The 20,367-nt window shown below is 41.3% G+C and overlaps 1 protein-coding gene across 2 annotated transcripts; it reads left to right on the plus strand.

Moving 5' to 3' along the window:
* The first annotated feature begins 87 nt into the window (after positions 1–87).
* Positions 88–19,940, plus strand: larp4ab (La ribonucleoprotein 4Ab). Of its 2 annotated transcripts, XM_030051685.1 has the most exons (15): positions 88–522; positions 3,001–3,139; positions 4,222–4,468; positions 4,688–4,824; positions 5,914–6,017; positions 7,194–7,304; positions 9,040–9,093; positions 10,649–10,861; positions 10,973–11,076; positions 11,360–11,593; positions 11,932–11,983; positions 12,077–12,241; positions 12,368–12,498; positions 12,615–12,801; positions 15,143–19,940. In XM_030051685.1, the coding sequence occupies exons 1-15, from the start codon at positions 520–522 to the stop codon at positions 15,524–15,526; spliced, it is 2,265 nt and encodes a 754-aa protein (XP_029907545.1). In that variant the 5' UTR covers positions 88–519; the 3' UTR covers positions 15,527–19,940. The 2 variants fall into 2 exon arrangements, with proteins under 2 accessions (XP_029907545.1, XP_029907544.1); XM_030051684.1 differs by lacking the exon at positions 88–522 and having other exon boundaries at positions 2,995–3,139.
* Positions 19,941–20,367: the final 427 nt, after the last annotated feature.

Consider the following 20,367-nt stretch of genomic DNA (forward strand, 5'->3'; position numbering starts at 1 on the left):
CGGCCATGCTGCTGCCTCCAGTGCGCATGGCGTGCAGCTCGTTGCTATGCGGCGCTGGAAGCGCACGCTGTTACCAGGGAAGGGGAGACGGAGGCGGTAACTTGCGCTGCCTGCTGAGACGAAGGACGAAGCTGTCAGTGGTGCCCAGAGCGTCGCACGGCCAGCTGCTCAACCTGGGTTTGGAGGTCGGCAGTGTCTTTTAAACGTCTTTGCGCAAAATGCTGAGCGCGGTTAGCTGGTGCAAATAGCGAAATAAAAGTAAGTGGCAAAAGTGCAAGTTAACGTAGTTCAGTCAGCGGCTTGTTACTTCACCGCACGCACGCACCGTTTGAGGAAGGTGAACGGTAGGTACTTATCGGTATCAAGGAGACGTTAGATAGCGGGGTCGGGTTGGAGTGAAGAGAGGAGCCGGTCGAGAGGCTGAACAGAGACTGGAACCACCCGAGAAGAAAGTAGGAGCGACAGTTTACACCGGCGGAAGAGAAGAGGATATCAGAAGAAAGCGAGGATCAAAGCGGCATGGTGAGTTTTAGGCCTGGTAGCGCGCACGTTAGCCAGGAGCTAGCTGCTTAGCTAACTTAAAGCAACCTGTTTGCCTCTCTGGGCGCTTCCTCTTGCTTCAGCCCACACTCCTCGTGCTATTGTACCGTGCTAGCTAACCGGTTAACTGACTACAGTGACATTAACGTTAACAGTATGGGTTCACATTTACCCACAGGCGTCAAGTCTCCTATCTCAGCTGACATTTATTTATGCAGTTAATTTTATACAAAGTTGCTGTTAGCAAGCCTCGGGCAAATAACTGGCTAATGTTAGCTGTCAAGTAAGACCGGTTCCAACTGGTCTGCCGGTTAACTTAGCAGGTGTTACAGCATGTTTATGGTTACTATGCCTACTAGACAACGAACCCTATTATCCCTATTATTCCTATCCACTGTGTTAAATATCTGATGTTAGTGAGAATAAACGTAAATAAGACGTGCGGAAAGAGCTAAACGTTTAATTCTACTCATGGCATTACACGTGGGTTCTTAATGTTTGATGTGTTGCGCAATATTAAAGACATCGAGCTAGTTCCACCGTAATGCGTTAGGCCTGTTTAAAATTTAATGTTGGGTATTATTTCGGTGATTAGTGGCGCGATCCTGTAAAGCTTGAAAGGCTGGTAGACCCTCAAAAATAACTTAAAAGGATGTCGAGGAACATCTTAATTACTTGTGATTCTCAAGTTTCGTTTTAAGCATTTTCAGTGATGAGAAATTAGAGCTTTAAACAAACAATAGGTGAAACTGTCGGTTAGTTATGAAACGATTCAACCAGTCACTGTTGGTTACGTTAGTATCTGAACATGGCCTTAATGCGTGTGCATGGTTTGCAGCGTGATGAGGACTTGTCACGAGTTCCCATTGTCAGGAATCACTCGAATTAGATAAATAATAGGGTTAGTGGTCGAACAACTTTCGATTTGAAAAATAGGCTCTTTTTGCTTTTTATGTTCGGAGTGTTGGTTTGTTTTTGTTTATGTGGCTGCAATTTTTCAAGTTGCATGGGCACGCCGACCGCCATGTGCTCTTTCTTCCTGAACCACAAGCCAGTACTTCGCTCTACTGAAAAGGGCAAATTGAATGACGCAAGGTTGCAACCAGTGCAAAATCAGGTTTGACGACCAACTGCCTCAGCCGAAATGTTTGTAGATTTTGAAATATGTACTAGTTTAGCACCAAGGAATGAACAAATTCATATCACTTGGTATAGAATGATAAGTCATTCAGTTTTCACAGCCATGCTGCAGTCAATTTACTTGTCTGGTCCGCTTACCCGCGCCATTCAGAAAGTGTGTGAGTACATGTGACTTTGTGTAAGGCGGGGATAATCTCACATGGTAACCAATCAAGATCCAGAACACGAATGGCTCCTTGTGTTATGCGACCTCCTAAAGCAAACCTTGGAGGCTGTGTCAGGCTTATGTGGACATGGTCTTGAATTAATTACAATCCCTTCTTCAGGTTGCGTTTAACGGTAATCTGTGTCAAATTTGGAGTTGTGGGAGACACAAAATGCTGTTATTTTAAGTATGTTGTCTGTCAGCCACTAAATTGCATGTCTGAGTGAAACTTGATTGGCCTGCAGCAAGCTTTAGTGTGTTGGTTATATGTTTTCACTACTGGATAGCCATTGAATTCCTCTTAAACTGCATTGCTAGAATGATTTTTTTTTTTTTTTTTTTTTTAAATATTCCATCACTCCTATTGAATGTTAAAATCATTAATAAATAGAAGGAAACTATATATATATATATATATATATATATATATATATATATATATATACATATATATATACATATATATATATAATGCATATGGTATGACCGCATTTCCATGAGAAAGACATTTTCATTTTAGTTGTGCTGAATTTGCTCTTGGTTCCAACAGCTCCCTAGACTTTGTTTTGAGTGACTGACACTAATCAGATAATCTTCTTGAACAGCTTGACTATTTTAAACGTTAAAGTTACCTCTGGTCATGGAAAGCATGCAGGAGTTGGCCTTTCCATAGAGCCTCATTCAATCACAAATGGATACTTTTTACGTAATTTTACAGTAAAAACTTTTTTTTGCTTTGCTCCTACAGAAATGAGTTTTCATTTGTTGATAGTACTTGTTTTAATATACTCTTAACTTAAATATTTTGTTTATTCTTTTTCCTGATTCATTCTTAAGTGGCCACCCAAATGTTTATTTTTGGAAGGACGCTTTATTTAATAAGAATACTGTGGTCTGTTGTGGCTCTTTTGATTGCTGTTCCAGACCAGTTCTTACTCTTATCATGCATACCCACACAGCTAGTGGTGTTGCAAACATAGCCCCTATAAAATTAGAAAATCCCTGAGAGAATACACCTTTCCTGCTCTAACCACTTAAGTGTCTTCTGTAATGGGCAGTATATGCTATGAAGTGAAATATGTTCATATACTTAGGGTCTTCTGTTCACCATGCAGGTCACCACAAAGGGAGCAGGTCTGAATCCCAATGCCAAAGTGTGGCAGGAGATCCCTGCCCACCAGAATGACATCCCAGGGGGTACAGAGGGATCCCCTTGGCTTCAGACCTCCCCTTCTTCTGCTGACATGACTGAAGGTATGAGCTTATTCAGCTCGGTGTTTCAACAACAGTTTTATGGAGTCTTGGAGTCATGTACATTGCAGGTAGTTGACTATCTCTAGCTCCTTAATGTTTCACAAGTCTCAACCACATCTGCCATCCTGACTGTCAGAGGTGTTAAATCTTATCTGCTGTGAAGTTAAATTTATTTACATAGAACATTTTAAAATAACAGAAGTTGATCAAAGTGCTTTCCACTTTGCTCTAGCATGTTTGCTTTATTCTAAGTCTGGTGTGCAGGCCTCTGAATCAACTTTTTCTCTTGATATTGCACTGTTGCTCCCTTGGTGCAGCACCAAAAATGTAAAAACACACCATCATTATTTAAAGAGCAGCATTCTATTTGTTCTTTAAGTGAAAAAAAAACTGTTGCTGGAATATTCCAGTATTAACTTTTGTATATTAGACATGCGCATTTAATTTATATAGAATATCCACATTCATTTATATAGATTTCTTAACATAACAAAGTACATCACTTTTACTATCAGTTGTTGACATGGCTTCAGTGCTCTCCGCCCTCTAAACATTACATCACAACCTGGCTATTCTTAGAAAATCCCAAGTCAGAACCAACCAGCACATACAGCAATGCACTCCACACTCTGAGTATTGGTCAATTTTTCCACTTCAAACAGTAAGGAAGTGTCAAAGTATTGTGTAGTATACGATTACAAATACTATTACAGTGTGGAACATACAGTGATAAGTATCATAAGCATCAGTTTTGTTTGATGGATGAGATTCTCTGAGATACAGCAGTGTCAGAGCTCCTCACTTTTGCACTGGAACAACACTAAAACCAAGAGAAATACTTGTCTGATGTGACTCCAAGGTTCCTATTATTAATACACTGAGCAGATTCAGGGGCTCGACTGTTAGTTAAATATTCACACTTCAATGTGAAATGTTAACATTTTAAATGTTAAATCATCATTGCTCTCGTTCCACACAGTAAATGCAAAATACTTCTGTGGCTTGTCACTATATTAGATAACATGGTTCCACTCACTGTCATTTCTCAGCTTTTTCATTCCTGCTTGCATCTGCTGCCACAGGTTACTCAGAGGCTCCCTCCTCTGGGAGTAAGGGCTACAGCACGGAGTATCCAGACAGCACTGATGGCTGTATCCCTGTACCCACAGAGGGCATCATGAATTGCATTCAACACCCTGAGTTGGGGTGCTCTGTCTTTGAACCACTAAGTGGGCCAGCGATAGATTGTGAGATGTCTAAGAAGCAGCCACTGTCTGAGGAGAACCTGAGAGAGTCTTTGAAGAAACAACTGGAGTTCTGCTTTTCCAGGTGAGTTGTGAGACAGGGCATAGGGTGGTGGCTTCCCCTTCCATTTTTAATACCCTTCCTCCCCTGCAACTCTTCTGATCTTGTAACACCCCTAGTTTGAATATTCAGACTAATGTCGTGAGTGGTGGCCCTGGTGGAAGAGAGAGCAAAAACATTTTACATTTTTGGTCTGATTTTACCTCCAACCCTTTCTCAAAGTTCCCTTTTGGGTGTTTGCAGAGAAAACCTTTCTAAGGACCTATACCTGATATCTCAGATGGACTGTGATCAGTTTGTACCCATCTGGACCATAGCATGCATGGAAGATATTAAAACCCTCACTACAGATGTGGACCTCATTCTGGACGTTTTGCGAGGTATGTTTTCCTGTGTTTGTAAACTTTCAGTGAACGTTCATGCATTTGCACAAACAGAATCCAGTTGACTGGAATTCTGTTTGGTGCCTTGGGGATTAAATTGGTGCCTTGGGGATTAAATTTCTAACGAATTTAGGAAAATGTTATTTGAGTAATGAAAAAATGTAAATACTGTTGTACTGTGTAAATGCTGTGGGGCTGTTAGAAATTGTGTATGTATGTGTGTCTACTAGGGTTGGGTACTGAACTCTGCACTTTAAAGGCTACTGATCGAATTACGTCGGTACTATGGAGTACCTGTACACATTAGATCAGTCTGTACCAAATTTCAGTACTTTGAGAGCAGTTTGTGTTGTGAATTCTTTGAGCCTTTTGAAAAATTCCTCTTTGTTTACCATTTGTTGCAAGTCTGCATCTGGGTGAGAGAGTATACGTTAGAGAGAAAGAGAGAGAGAGCAAGACTATGTAATCCCTGCCTTAAACATGCAGTTTGTTCAAGTCAAACAAGAGTCCATTTTAGTCCATTTGCAACCGAAAACAGTTCCAAGTGGACTACAGTAACTAACCTCGCTGCTAGGACTCCTATATCTTTGGAAGGATATCACATGTTCTTCTGCCAAGACACACATGACAGCGTTCTCACACTGTGCCCTGGCGGCTGACAGGCTGGAGGTAGAGGGGAGGGGAGGGAGAGGGGAAGGTAGGGAGGGGTGTGTTACAACAGAATGTTCTAAACAAATAGCAATGTTGAAATTGAGAAGTTTGGACTTATTTTTTACAACTGAAATTACATTTTTGTTATTACAGAGAGGGTAAAATACTGAACCAGTACCAAATTTCAGGTACCTGTATCAGTTCAAATGTGAACGCCTCCCAACCCTAGTGTGTACAACTAGATTGGTTGTTTTGTGCCCTTGTCTATCTGAAAGCATTTGCTAAATTTAAAGATAAACTTGCTGCAAATACTGTGTTAATACACGTTCATGATATTGTCAAGGTCAGCTCAGGTTTTTTCCAGATGGGGAAAAGGATCCACAAACTTTGGTAGGGTAGGTATTTATGTTTATGTTTTTGCCTTTGTTGTTCCAGCCTCTCCCATGGTGCAAGTTGATGAGACAGGGGAAAAGGTTCGGCCAAATCACAAACGGTGCACCATTATTCTGCGAGAGGTGCCAGAGACAACACCAGTTGAGGTAAAGGCACTCCCATGCAGCACAACTTTAAGCGGTCTCAGTCTGTGCCTTGTAAACCAGGAAGCTTCCCCTTTGCACTGTTTGTTTACATTTACCCCTTTTCCACCGGGGCTGGTTCGGAGCCGGTGCCTGACTTAGCACCAGTTTTTTGGTTTTCCACCGCCCGAGCTGGGGCCAAACTGGTACCAAACTGGTTCCAAACTGGTGCTAGGCAAGCACCGACTCCGAGCAGGGGCTAAACAGGAGCCAGAGAAAGAACCGATGACGCGCCCCACCGCGTCATTGGTGGGCGGGGTTACAAAACAAAACAGGAACTGCGAACGCTATAAACATAAACAATAATCCCCGAGAAGCCGTGGGTTATACTGATTTTACAGCGACATGGAACGCGGCTCAGCAAATTACATTTAAGGATGAGAAGCACCCGTTTTATAACTAAACATCGCTGTCATTCGTTCCGATCACGAATCCGACAGGTAGCCGGCAATAATTGTGTTTTTCGCCTCTGTATTGAAATGTAGGCTTGTAAAGATACAAGCAGTATTTGCATCGCTAATAAATCCAGATCCTGCTCCACCCGGGGCCAGAAACTGTATCGGGAAAGCGGCATTATATGCTTGACTGAGACGCGGCTCACGAACATCATCCCCGACTCACTGATCAGTTTCACCGGCTTCAGGACAGGACGGGCGGACAGAGACAGAGACGCTGCAGCCGCTGGATTGTATGAGTGTGCAGTTTTATGTGTGTTGAAGTGATGAAGCTGCCGTGACAATGTAATTTCCTGCAAAGGATTAATAAAGTATCATTCATTCATTCATTCATGATGGTTATTGTGATTCTGAGCGGGCGTCTCGCGCACCCGTCATTACGTTTTCCGAAGACGTCATGACGTGGCTCTGACTTGGCTCCACTTGGCTCTTGGCTTGTGGAAAAGCAAACCGGTTCTTCGTTGGCACCAGTTAAGCACCGGCTCTAGCACCAGCTCCGAACTAGCACCAGGTTTTTTCTGGTGGAAAAGGGGCAATTGTGGCCAGGCTAAGGTGCCCTTGACAAGAGGTCAGTCATGGGCAGTGCTTCACAGGATTTTGTCAACTTCTGACGGTTAAACCTTGTGGTGGAGGTATCATGGTTTATAGAAAGAAATATTTAACAAATGATTTATCTTTTTCACAGGAAGTGGAAGCTCTATTTAAGAGTGAAAACTGTCCAAAGGTGATAAGTGTTGAATTTGCACACAACAGCAACTGGTACATAACATTCCAGTCGGATATGGATGCACAACAGGTATTGCTCCTCATTCTTAACCACATGGCTTTTAGTATTATGGAAATGACTATTTGGGGTGTGCAGTATTTCTTAATTTAGCCTTCATTTTTTGATGAAGCATGTTGCAGTCAAACAAGCTGTTATGACATGTAATTACATGAGCAAGCAAGGTGGCTTTTTGTTTTGAATGCTCTTGTGATATTTCATGCATTTCATACCAGGTTGGCACAGTTATGTAAAGACTGGTCATTGGCTGTGGCTATAATTTGTATTGGTGCCCCAAGGATTTTTTTCCTCCACACTAGCATGGGTGACTTACACGTGACCTTTGAGCTTAAGGAATATTTCATCTATAACACATAGTTCTCATAGTACTCACCATATGCTGCCTTTAACCCCTGATGAGGAAAACCTTATGCACAAGCCTCCACAGTGAACCCGTACTCCAAAAATGCCATCTCCTAGCCAATGGAAAATATTGAGGCCATAATTTTACAGTTTTACAACACCAAAGTGCTATCAATTTAAAAAACGCTGGTCAAAGCGGTTTGTCCAGTCAAACACATGTTTGTGCTCACACACTTCATGACTGTGCATCAGACAGTTTTTCAGAAGAGGTTTTTGCTGCAGGATTTGAGCGAGAATACGTGTGTTTGGGAAGTACTGAGTATATGACTGGATATTGGAGACTTGGATTATACAGCATAATGAGAGCAAGCTTTGTATACTGAACTTTTGATAGCGTTTTGCGGTTGCAAAATTACGGACCCAGTTATTTACATTGGATCAAAGATGTCTAATGTTTTTGGAATATGAGTTCAGCCTGAACGCCAGTACAGCTTTCTTTGTTTGGGACTGACGTATTTTAAGATTTGCATTTGATCATTTGACAACTGTTAGATTATTGTCAACAGCATTTTAATTGTGTCAAAAGTGTTTCTGTTAAGTTACTTTATTTATATAGCACATTTAAAAAGAACAGGAGTTGACCCAAAGTGCTTTACAAACTTGGCAGAAGGGTTTACAATACAAATATACAAGATTAAAAGAGTAATACAGAAGAGCCAGGACTAAAAAGAGAAAAAAAAGCACAAAAAATATTAAAATAAAAAATAGGTTAAGAGGAAATGAATAAAACCAGTAAAAACTGAGTAAAACCATCAGCAGATTAAAACTCAAAGAGGACATTAGTGATAAATTAAGATTGGACTTGATATTGGGCAACCTCAGAGTAAGCTAAAAGTGAGAGGGGAAAAAGTGTGTTGTTGAATTTGATTTTAAAAGCGTCAGTAGTGGGACAGGAGTTAATCTTTGGTGGGTTGCTGTCCCAGAGGCTAGGAGCAGCGACAGAAAAAGCCCGGTCACCTTTGTTTTTGAGATGTGGTTGGGGAATTGAGAGGAGTTGTAGTGAGGATGACCTCAGTGACTTGGGGCCAGAATATGGAATTAGCAGATCAGTAATTTATTGTGGTGCTAATCCATGTGGGCCTTTTTTAAAAACCAATGATAAAATTTAAAAATCAATTCTTTATTTCACTGTTAACAAAGCAGGAGGGCCGAATATAGTTTAAGGAAGTTCCTTGTCATCCAGTATTTAATGTTATCTAGACAGTTAAAAACATTCTGCAGTGAGCAAGTGCTGTCAGGTGTAACTGGGTGTCATCCATGTAACAGTTATAGAGTATATTGTATCATATTGACAAGGGAATCATACAGGTGATTCAGCATTATTTTGTTGTCTTTGTCTCCATAGGCTTACAAATACCTAAGAGAAGAAGTAAAAATGTTTCAGGGGAAACCAATCATGGTGAGTTCACACACTGAAATACATATTGATTGACTTAATTCAGTAAGGGTGTTGAATGAACTGGTCATCTTGGCTTTTATCACTTATGTAATTTAAGTAATTTTGAATGCAGTTTGGAAATTTTTAGCTGCATTTCAGTGAACTACGAAGACAACTTAATTTATGAATATTTGTATATAATACACAAGCAGATGTGAAAACATTCAGATCCCTAATGTCAGCCTAATGAATGAATATCTCAAGAATTGAATAAATTGGATGAAGATAAAAGTTTTTACTTGATCTTTCCTATGTGTTTAAGCTAAATGTTAAGATAACAAGTGTTTTAATCTCAATGAAGATGCAGATAAAATACCTTTTTCCTAATTTGATCACTAAAATATTCTTAGCCACCTTCATGCTTAATATTCTTAATTTAGACTCTGGTATGCATCCCAGCAAACCTTGTGTTGCTCAAGACTGCTGTGCTGACAGCTTTTTCTTCAGTACCTTGTAGGCTGGGGTGGAAGTGTTTGGCTAATCTGTCTCCTGAGAGGAGTGACCTTGCGTTTTTGTTTATGAACATGAAGTTGATGAAGAGAATCCAACAGTCTCTGCCTCTGTTGGAATGTGGTCAGAATATTTGCCACCCATATCTCCAGACAGGTTGATTGCCCATGTTATCATAATGTAACAGTGGCCTTTGTGATTTGGTGAGCTAATGCATCCCTTTCCACATGGACTTTGATTTGTCCTTGTCAGCCTTAATTGTTCCTGATAAATCAGGCTGACTTTGGCTGTGAGTTGGTCTGCGTTAGCAGTCCTGTCCTAAGCCCCAGTGATGATCAGTATCGCGCTTGGAAGGACCCATGGGTGCTACAGCCGGCTGGGAGGAGTTTTTCATCTCTAGATCTCTCTCTCTGTCAAGTCTTCCTCCTCTTCTACCTCTTCTCCTCCCCCACCCCCTTCCCCCAGTCGATGCAGTGTTCAATGGCCTAATGACCGTGAGATTATGAGATCTGAGGGGACTGAAGGCGTATGGACACAGCAACAGTGCAAGTCATCCTACCTGCTGTTATGCCATAACATCATCACCTCCACTTAGAGCCCAACAGATACTGGATACTGGGCATCCACTAATATTATATTGGGCAGTATAATTATCTAAGCCATAAAAACACACATTTGTAGCAAGGAATTGTCAAGATTGGTAATTAGATAATTGTAAAAGAGAGGCACTACAGGATTGATATTTTCCAGTTGAACATTAAAACATCTGAATCATAGTTTACACCTATCTGCTAATCAATTATGTGGTACTAGGTACTTTGCAAAACTTTGTATAGCACATGAATCTGCAAGCAGTGGAATCTGTTGGATAAACTTTTCAGTGATGACATTTTCTAGATTTTCTCAAGTTCTTGTAACTGCTATATGTACTCTATTTTTTGCATATCATCCAACATACATGCCACTATTGATATATCTGGGATGAGCTATTGGCCGATAATACCAGTCAAGCCATGCTCCTAACAGACAAACTCAAATACTCTCGTTTCCTTCATTATTCTTCCAGGCTCGTATTAAGGCTATTAATACATTCTTTGCCAAGAATGGCTACCGCAGTGTGGACTCCAGCGTGTACAATCAGCATTCCCAGGCACAGCCCCAGTATGGCTCCCCCCTCTACATGCAGCAGGTGTACAGCCCACAGCAGCAGTACCCTGTTTACCCACTGGTGCCACCCTCTTGGAACCCTTCGCTTATGCCTTACTTTGAGACGCCACTGGTGAGAACTTGAAGAGCATTTCAGCCTAGGTCATGATCTGGATGGTAGTTTTAAATCATTTTTTGGAGCACATTGTTCAGTTGGATTCTCCTCTGCCATTCTGACATCCAGGCACCATTCCCCAACAGTGGATTTGTGAATAGTTACAGCAGTCCTGGGACGTACAAAGCAGGTTCAAGCCCCATGAACCTTGGACGACCCTTCAGTAGGAGCCGGTGGGTACAAAACTTGCAAGACCCTCAGTTACTCTATATGTTTACAAAAATAGCCCCAATCTTCTTTTTAAAGTGTGGCTGAAACTATGACCATTATTGCTGTCTGTACTGTACATAGTGTCATTCTTTTATGTATAGGGAATTTGTTTGATATGTTTTACCAACATTTGAAGCCAAAGGCAAATTGTATATCTCTGGACAATAAAGATGATCTTATCTTCTGTTCATAGTGAGGATAATTAGTACTGTCAGAAATGATTAACTTTTGTGTTTTTGTGCACAGAAACCATGTGAAGAGCCACCCCAGACCTGGTGATGTGCCATCTTCTCCCTCTGGGGCCCCTGGGGCTCTGATGGATGGACTGTCTGGTCACTCGAGTCCTCAGCCCCCCCAGACATCAGTGCCTCTGATTGGCACCACCTCTGAGCCAGTCACAACCCCCTCGTTTACCCTCAAAGACTCCATCCCACAGGCCAACATACCCAATGGAGATCTGAGTGTGGCTGGACGTGGCAGGTGAGTGAACTTGGTTCTCTGCACTAACAATGTCTAGCTGAAGCTACATATTTCCAGCACTGGTGTGACAGACTCCAGTGACATAGTGGGGAAAAACGTGTCCAGGATTATTGTTTTACTTTTGGTTGTCTTTGCTTTGTTACCTTCTCTCTGCCTCTCAGACTCATCCCCAAAGCTTCAATGACCAGACTTGATCACGTTAATGTAAAGATCAGAGGATTTAAACTCTTAATCTATGCCAGAGTAATGCAACACAAAATTGTACACAGACCTTGCCTGTCACGTTCTGTTTTCACTTGTTCACTTGTTGCACTTGTATGTCTCTGATCTTTTTATAGGAGAGGCAGCTACAGAGGTATGAGAAGGAGGAGAGAGGATGAGCGTACAACGGTCAGTACATTTCACCTTTTACCATATTTTTTCCTGCTTTTTTTCTGCTTTTGCCAGCGCCAAGTTTGACTTTGCTGAAATAAAAATTTGTAGAGGCCCATCCCTCTGACTGAGATCAAGGTACCACCTCCACCAAAGTTTGACCTGGCAACATCCAACTTTCCCCCACTGCCTGGGAGTGTGGTCAGTACACAGGGAGAACCTGTGCCCGAGATGCGCCTTTCTGATGTGGTGCGTGGCCTGAAGGTGATCGACAAGGTAAATATCTTGTAGTGCATGCTTTCTGTCTCTCTCTCTTTGTAAGCACCTGTAAGCAGTTAACAGTTAAGATACAGTATTATAATTGCACAAGAAGTTTTAAAATCTCTGGTCTTAAAATTTCAGTCTGTGAACAAAGAAGTTAATGAGACCCGCGCCACAAATGTCACAGAAGCACCTATGACCACGCCTTCTTCTGTGACCACAGCTGCTAAACCTACGTCCATAACACCACTAATAGTGCCACCAGCTTCAAGGTATGCTTTGCTTCTAACTAATAAATAAATCTAAGTCTAGGCATAGCAAGGGGAATGCACCTATGAAATGACACGTCCTTTTCAATTGACATGACATGTCCTGTGTCGATTTTCAGTGTTTCTCATCAGGTAAAGACAGTGGATAAACCGGAGCCTTCTGTTCCAAAGGAGATAATTTCCTCATCAACGCAAGCTGTGTCCTCCCCAGCTACAGAATCTGCCCCCAACACCAAAACCATTTGCAGCCAGACTGTTTCTACAGCAGCACCTACCGTGCTGACCCCAGCTGTCACCTCAGGACCGGTAACAACTTTCTGTGTTTTGCCTTGCCTTGTCTTAGCTCCCCTAAACTTCTTATTTTCAAAATGAGAGAAACATTGCTTTTGTGCCTGCTTTTAATTGCTTTTAATTTCTTGTTTGGTTAAGCGATCTCTCAGTGGAGAAAGGTAAAGTTAATCACATTTAGAATAAACATTCTCAGGGTCAACTGTATCCTATTATGAAAAATGTGATTGGAGGAGATCCCCCCCCCCGAAACCCAGCTCTAAGTTAGTAAAACTCAGAATTGATAAGATCAAATATTATTGTGTGTATGTGTTTTACATTTCATAGAAACCTCAGGCTAATGTTGACACATGCAGCAGAAACTAAAACAAAGAAAAGCAAGAGATGATCTGATGATAAAAGAAAATATTAAGGTTGTTCTGGCAAACAGGAATTCCTTTATTTGTCAGGCCTCAAAGGTCATGGAAACGTTGGAGTAAGGAAGAACCATTCCAGAAGCTGTGTTAGCAGTTTTCCATTGAGTACACAAGGTGATAACCAAAGGAAAAAGCTGTAGAGACATTGGAAGGACGTAGGAGTCTGTACTTAAGAGCCTTGACCCACAGAGAACATGAAACCTAAATTTTGCCATCAAATAAAACTAAATAGGTTGTTGGGAAGGGCCCAACCCTCTCAAATCCATCCATGTAGGTAGCTTTGCTGCTACCTAGAGGCTGCTGAACACCTCCCTCAAATTTTCTTTAGTTTACTTCTGGGGCCTCATAACTACAAAGCAACATTGTAGATACAACAGAATAACCGTTAAATTTATGAGCCAGCCACAGGTGTTGCTACAGAATAAGGTCTTGATGCATTGTACACCACTTATAAATAAGATAGGCCCATTTCAGTTGAGACGAAGTAGGTATTTTCCCCTTAAAACACCTGTTTGTGGCATTTTTTTATGCAATTTGTGAAATGGAAACTGTCAAAATTGACAAATTGAGACTTTGCATTACAAAGCCTTATAGCGCTATAGCAGTATATGTGTTGCCCAATACAGCAGTTTAAAATTATTGTTAAAATTAAATTCCAATTTGGATTTTTGGTTACATTTTTTCCCTTTTTTTATATCTCGGCTTGTGGATGTTGTAGAAAAGAGTGTCTACTTGTTCAGTCTCTGAAACAGAAGGAAAAGCTTGTGTATTTAGCTGTACTCACACTGAACTAGAGTTCTCATCGGGCCTGAAAATTAAGACCCGACCCGACCCGACCCGGGGCCGACTGGGCCAGCCCGAGGCCCGACCCGACCCGACTAATTAGCCGAACTTTAGGCCCGACAGCCCGATAAAGCCCGGGAAAAAAAAAAAAAAAAAAAAATCGCCAAATTCGCCATTATTTAGCAGAGCCGGTCGGCCGCGGCACCGGGGCACCATCAGTCGGTATCAGGCGGGCTCAGCCGCCGCACCGGCCAGCATCAGGCAGCTCACCTGTCAGATCCGGCAGACCTGACGGGTGGGCGCGGTATCGGACGGTGCCGCGGCCAGCCCGCTTGATGCCGACTGATGGTGCCGCGGCATGTGCGGGTCAATACGGTAGTCTAGAAAACTGGAGATTTTTTTTGTTCTTGTGCGCCCCCAAGTAGATTGCGCCCTGAGCAGTTGCCCACACTGCCCATAGCAAAAACCGTCCCTGCTGCCGAGTCTGCCAGCACAGCGGGATACTGCTGCAACTCTCTCTCACTTGTTTGCGCTGCGCTCGCACAGCTGGTTGTCTGTCTGTCACTGAAAGTTTAGCCTCCAAATCCAATCCAGTCTCTCACTCTCTCCACCAGTCACATAAAAATGAAACGTCATAATCAATAACAGACCACATAATTCTATTTTTTATTTAAAAAAAAAAAAAAAAAAAATCCCCCACAGAACCCGAAGCCCGACCCGACCCGCCCAATTCACGTAAATTTTAGGCCCGACCCGACCCGAAAATGTCAGGTCGGGTCGGGTCGGGTCGGGTTCGGGCAGAATATGAGAACTCTACACTGAACACCTTTTAGCTTGCCAACACCCACCCAGAAGGTCAAAGCATAGGGTCAGCTGCAGAATGGCAGGAGTTGGTAGAGATTCATTGTCATGCTCAAGGACACTTAAGCAATCTTCCTATCTACTATATCCTCCTGTTGCCTTGAAATGTTGTTGATAAAGTTGGTATGTAAAGTTTTTTATAATGATGGAGAAATTGCATGTTTTTATGATTTTCAAATGACTTAGAACATCATATTTACTCTTCATATAGTGAATTTGTTTTTGTAGCTCTTCATCAATTATTTTACCTCTCCTTAATCGTCTCTCTAATTTTTTTTCTACCAATTTCCTCAAATCAGGAGCCAAGGAAACTCAGCTATGCAGAGGTTTGCCAGCGACCAGCAAAGGACCCACCTCCAGCTCCGATACCCTCTCCCACCCCACCTGCCTCCTCAGCCAGCCAGCCTCTACGAGAGCTCAGGGTCAACAAGGTCGAGGAGCCTGTGACCTCCTCCAACCACACTATTGACAGACCAGCTAAACCTGGGGACAGTAGGCCCCCTCGTGAGCCCCTCGGCTCCTACCGTGGGGGAAACGGCCCAGCCAGAGCTGGAGGTGGAGGTGCAGGGCTTAAGGTCCGGGAGCATCAGAGAGGCCCGACTGCTGGCCAGCGGTTTTCCCCACAGCGGGCAGCCAGACGCAGTGGCAAGGAACAGAACATTCCTCCAAGATCACCAAAATAGTTCAAGAACAATGGACATTAAGACTGTGAACTAACACAGAAAAATACACAAATATCTATGTAAGTATATATGTATATAAAGAGATGAATATATAAATATATATATTATTGGACACAAGTTTTAACAGACCCTCCTTAAGCTGTCCCCACACCTGGCCAGCTTTTGGAATGACTGCAAGTGGAAATAATTTTTAGGAAGAAGTGGGAGCTCACAGACTCCTGCCACATAATTACAGGGTGGGGAGAACTCGACGGACACTTGATGCTTAGAAGTAACATCAAGATTTGTCAGAAAGACAGCTCCATCAACATGCTAAAGCTATGTAACTTCAATTGATGTGTGTCTGAGGTGTGCATTTTGGCTTGGGAGAACAAATGTGTACTTTATTGCCTTGTATCTTTGTACAGTTGAAAATACCGTAGTTTAGCATCTAGCAAGGCTTGTCAGTATGCAACATGACAAGGGACATTTGTATTTTCAGAATTGGATATCATTTTTATTGAATGTGATTAATTCAGATTTTTCCATCCAGTTTGTTTTTCATTGAAACCAGGGACACAATTATTTATGAACTGGAAGACAGGCCATGGCAGAATGGTGGAAACAGTGGAGTCTTTGATTTTAACTACAGGATGAACTTTCAACTTTAAGCATTAATGGTACAGTGAAGAAATTTAAAATGACACTGGTGAGCAGTAAATCATATGGAATGAGCTCACCACATTATATAATCATCATAATCCTTGTTTCTTTTTTTGCGTTAGGTTGTGTGGTGTATAAATCAGATGGATACTGCTAAGATTCTCTTCTCTAAGCTCTGTCTGGATGGCAGTGGTATTACTAGAGGTCTCATAATGCAGTTTATTCTGAAACAGTTCAGCAGTTTTAATCCCATACAGATCAGCATTCTTTGTTATTATGAAGTGGACATCCCTGTGGGGAAAATAGTAGTTGCTGTTATTTCTTGCTGCATCTTGATCAGTTGCTATGGAATTCATAACGTACAAATACGTTGGTAAACATATTTGTGAATATGAAAGCAAAGCTACACCCCCTCAATAGTTTTGAGGATTAATAAAATACATAATGCTGTCCAGATAGTTCAGGAAAGTCACTGATGCGCAAGGCACTAAATTGCATGACTAACATTGCTCTGCAATATTAATTCCCACTTGGATGGGACTGTAGTTTCATATGGTCTTTTGACCTTTTTCAGAAATCATTGCATTTCTACTTATTCCATTTTGTTGATGGTTGGTTTTTCTGAATAGTTGAACTTTTTTGAGTTCTCCACTGATAAATGTTCTCTGGAATTGTCTGTGGATTACTTGTTTATTTGTCATCGGGTATTTGCTTATCTGTCCTATTGATTAATGGGGAAGACAAAAGGTAATCGCAAATGCAAGGAAACCTTGTGGCCACAGGTTTGAGGTGGCAGTAGCAGGGCTACAGAGATGAACATTGTGACATGCTGTATTTATAATTTATCATTTGTGGTTTAGACAAAAATATATCCTGTTTTATTATTTTTAGCATTCTAGTGGTTGAGTCTAGATGTGACATTGTCATTTGATGAGCATTTCCCACATTATTTGTCGCCATCCCCTCCAGTTATTATCTCATAAGCTATGATCATCATCATTGGTGTCCACTTTTTTAAGCTTGCACACAGTTTAGGTCTAATTATGATCAAGAATAATGGAAGGAAAACTTTTAAGTTTTGTTTTTAATCCGTGTTAAAATATGTTATGTCTGCTCATAAATTGTGATTTCCAGACCATAGACTATATACCTTAAATCGGTAGTTCTCAATTTTTTTGGCTTGTGACCCCTTAAGACAATCCAATGCCTGCTCACAACCCCCAGTCAAGGGCTGCATCTGCAGAGAGGTGAACAGTCCACTTCAAGAATGACCACCTGTTCAGGCTGTTTATTTGCTTGCTTATCAGAGGATGCAGTGTAGTGTAAAAATACACAGTATTTCACAAGAAAAAAAAAAAGATTCATATGAAAAAAATGTTCATAATCATTTTTCATAAAACTGATTTTTTTTTTTCTTTCGCTTGTGTCTTAATGATCATGTTACCCGCCCAGCAAATTATCTCACAATCCACTGGTGGGTGTGAACTGGAGTCCCTTACCACTGCTGCTGTTAGGGGCTCTCTACCTGTTGAGTGAACATCACAAATGGTAGTTTGAATCAGCTTATTTGCATGCAAAGAAGTCTATCTATAGATGAGACAGGACTGGGATTGACAAGTTTAAAGGTTATGACAGATGGTTACTTTTTAGCAGTGAAGGTACAGCATATTACAGTTCTGTTTTTATTGGATGTTCACATGGGCACAGAAGGAAGCTCAGAAGGCAAAGGGAGCAACCAGAATGGAGCAAAGTGTGTTTGACTTCATTTGAGGATGGACCAACCTTTGTAAATGTATTGTCACCAGCAGTATCCTGTTGCAAGGGCAAGGCCCTTTTGTCACATTTTGATTTGATTGAAACTCTGAATTGTCAGCTACTGTTTTGGTTTTCATAGAGTTGAGGTGTCACTTTAAATGTCAGCTGTTCCGTCATTGATATTCAGCCTCTATTGTCTCTTTTCCTCCAACACGGTGCTAGAACGAGTTCCATGCGTTTCCTCTGAAAAAAAATCTTGGTGCCAGTGTCAAAAAGCTGGCACCATAAAATTGCTGGTCCAAACATCCACATGGATGGAAGGGGCTACCGCAACAGATTCCCTAGATGTGAGGTCCACTTCGCCACCATATTGATAAAACATGAGCAAAAGCAGCAGCCTTCTCGACGATCAAAAGACGAGCCAGCCGTGGTCTGTGGAAGAAATGAATGCTTTGTTGGTACTCCGGGCCTCCACAGAAAATCTACCCAACTTGCGCTTCTTAATGTTTGGTTCTGAAACCTGTCGAAATGGGGGCTGGTTCTCAAAAGGCACCAAGGCAGAAATGGGTCCACATGGCACAGGCCTAGTGGAAAAGAGATATGTGAACTGTTAAAACACAATCTTAACCAAAAGTAAAACATGACTGACAACCTGAGGGATGTCAGGTGCAGATTTTTTTTTTCCTCTCTCTCTCTAGAAATTTGTTTCCTTTGGAACCAAATAGGTGCTACACCCAGTGGTTCCCCTCAATTTGGTGACTGTTTACCTTCCCTTTTGATTGGACACCAGAGGCTTCAGATTAATGTAATCCTCTATGGGACAGAATCACACTTGAGGCTGATATTGAATGTTGTTATAGTATTCTTTTCATTAACACAATGTTTATTTTTGATGGATTAAGTGTATTGTCTAATTTTCCTGCTGTAGTGCATTGTTTTAAGAGCTTATTAGCATATATGAAAAATGTTATCTTTTATTTCAAAGTGTTTTCTTTTTGTGTGCCCGTAATCTTTGTAAAAAGAGGGATGCATATTGATCTGAGAAATGATGTTTGGTCATCTACTCATGGCTTCAAAAAAGAAGAAAAAAAACATGGTTGTGAATTGAAATGCACTAACATTTAATTTCAAGGATCTTAATCATTGTGGAAGTTGAAAGACATTTTCAATCACAAACGGAAAGGTGGGTTTGCTGAGCTTGTATTACTGTATCTTTCATTTTATTTTTTCATGTCTTCTGAATATATTGTCTGTTGTGCAGGAGGAAATGAGCAAAGTGACATGAGTGACATGTTCAGGATACAGAATCAGATTTTTGGGGTGGGTGTAATTGAACTTTTTTTTTTTTTTTTTTTTTTGCCTTAGCTTAGTGTTTTGAGTCTTGTGCTCACAGGGACTTTGCTGTGTATGTTTTGCGCCATGTGCTCAGTGGTTCAGTTGTCTTTTACTGGTCCTGTGTGTATTGTATGAGTGTGCAAATGTATGCACAAGAGAGAATGACATTGTTTCTGTTGATTCTCCCTCAAAGAGTCCATGAAAATATTAGGCCAAACCAAAATTACAGTGCCTTATCACAGTGTTGAACTTCAATGTAAAAAAGTGAAAGAATACTCCACGCATTATCTCATTGTCACACTGACCAAGCCTGGGTTGCTGGCTCTGAACCTACAGCATGATCACTTTGTGACACCCTTAACACTAAACCCCAGTCCCTGCTCTAGATCTTGGAGGTTTATTCTTGGTGTAACTGTGAGGCTGTGCTTGTTTGGGTGGAGATGTATGCGTGTGTGTGGGTGTGTATGTGTTTGCGTGTATGCACGCATGTCTCGTCATCTGTGTATAATACATGATGTTAGCTTGCCAATGCAATTTCAAATCTATGATATCAGAAACCTGCTTATAATTATGAATATCAAACCTGGGATTATGATGTCGGCAAAGTACACACTGGTTTATTGTTTAGTGAATATTGTATCACTGAGCCTGATATATGAAAATAAAGTTTTATTTTTAAACAGTCCTGTTTTTAATAAAGGTCTAACATCTATTGGATGTCAGTTTATATCAGTGTAGTCACTCCTGGTCGCAGCAGCCATTTTATTGTGTGAAATGCAGTAGGAAGTGCATGTTGTGAATAAGTGAATGCTACAGAAACCTTAAGTTTAAAATGGTTATGTTTTGCACAAGTTTCTTGAATTATGCCCTTTATGTCATGGGGTCACTGAGAGAAACATGGGCTGTAAATGAAGATAAGTTCTGCAATAGTAACTCAGGAAAGGATTTATGAAGGATTTGACATTACATATGCTGTGTATAAACACCAGTCATTTGTTCAAATGGTTATAAGCAATGGCCCATAATCAGTGAGGTTGTTCTGCTGGTTTTACTGATTTATGACACAACATAAACTCGACCACAGGTGTGTAGTAAAGCTGGTATGTTCA

Source organism: Myripristis murdjan, chromosome 5 (genome assembly GCF_902150065.1).
Source record: "Myripristis murdjan chromosome 5, fMyrMur1.1, whole genome shotgun sequence".
Classification (NCBI taxonomy): Eukaryota; Metazoa; Chordata; class Actinopteri; order Holocentriformes; family Holocentridae; genus Myripristis; species Myripristis murdjan.

Coding starts and splice junctions, on each gene's coding strand:
- larp4ab (XM_030051684.1), top strand. CDS start 2,995: ATGCAGGTCACCACAAAGGGAGCAGGTCTGAATCCCAATGCCAAAGTG. Junction 7,305..9,039: donor CGGATATGGATGCACAACAG/GTATTGCTCCTC, acceptor TTGTCTCCATAG/GCTTACAAATACCTAAGAGA. Junction 12,802..15,142: donor CAGCTGTCACCTCAGGACCG/GTAACAACTTTC, acceptor TCCTCAAATCAG/GAGCCAAGGAAACTCAGCTA.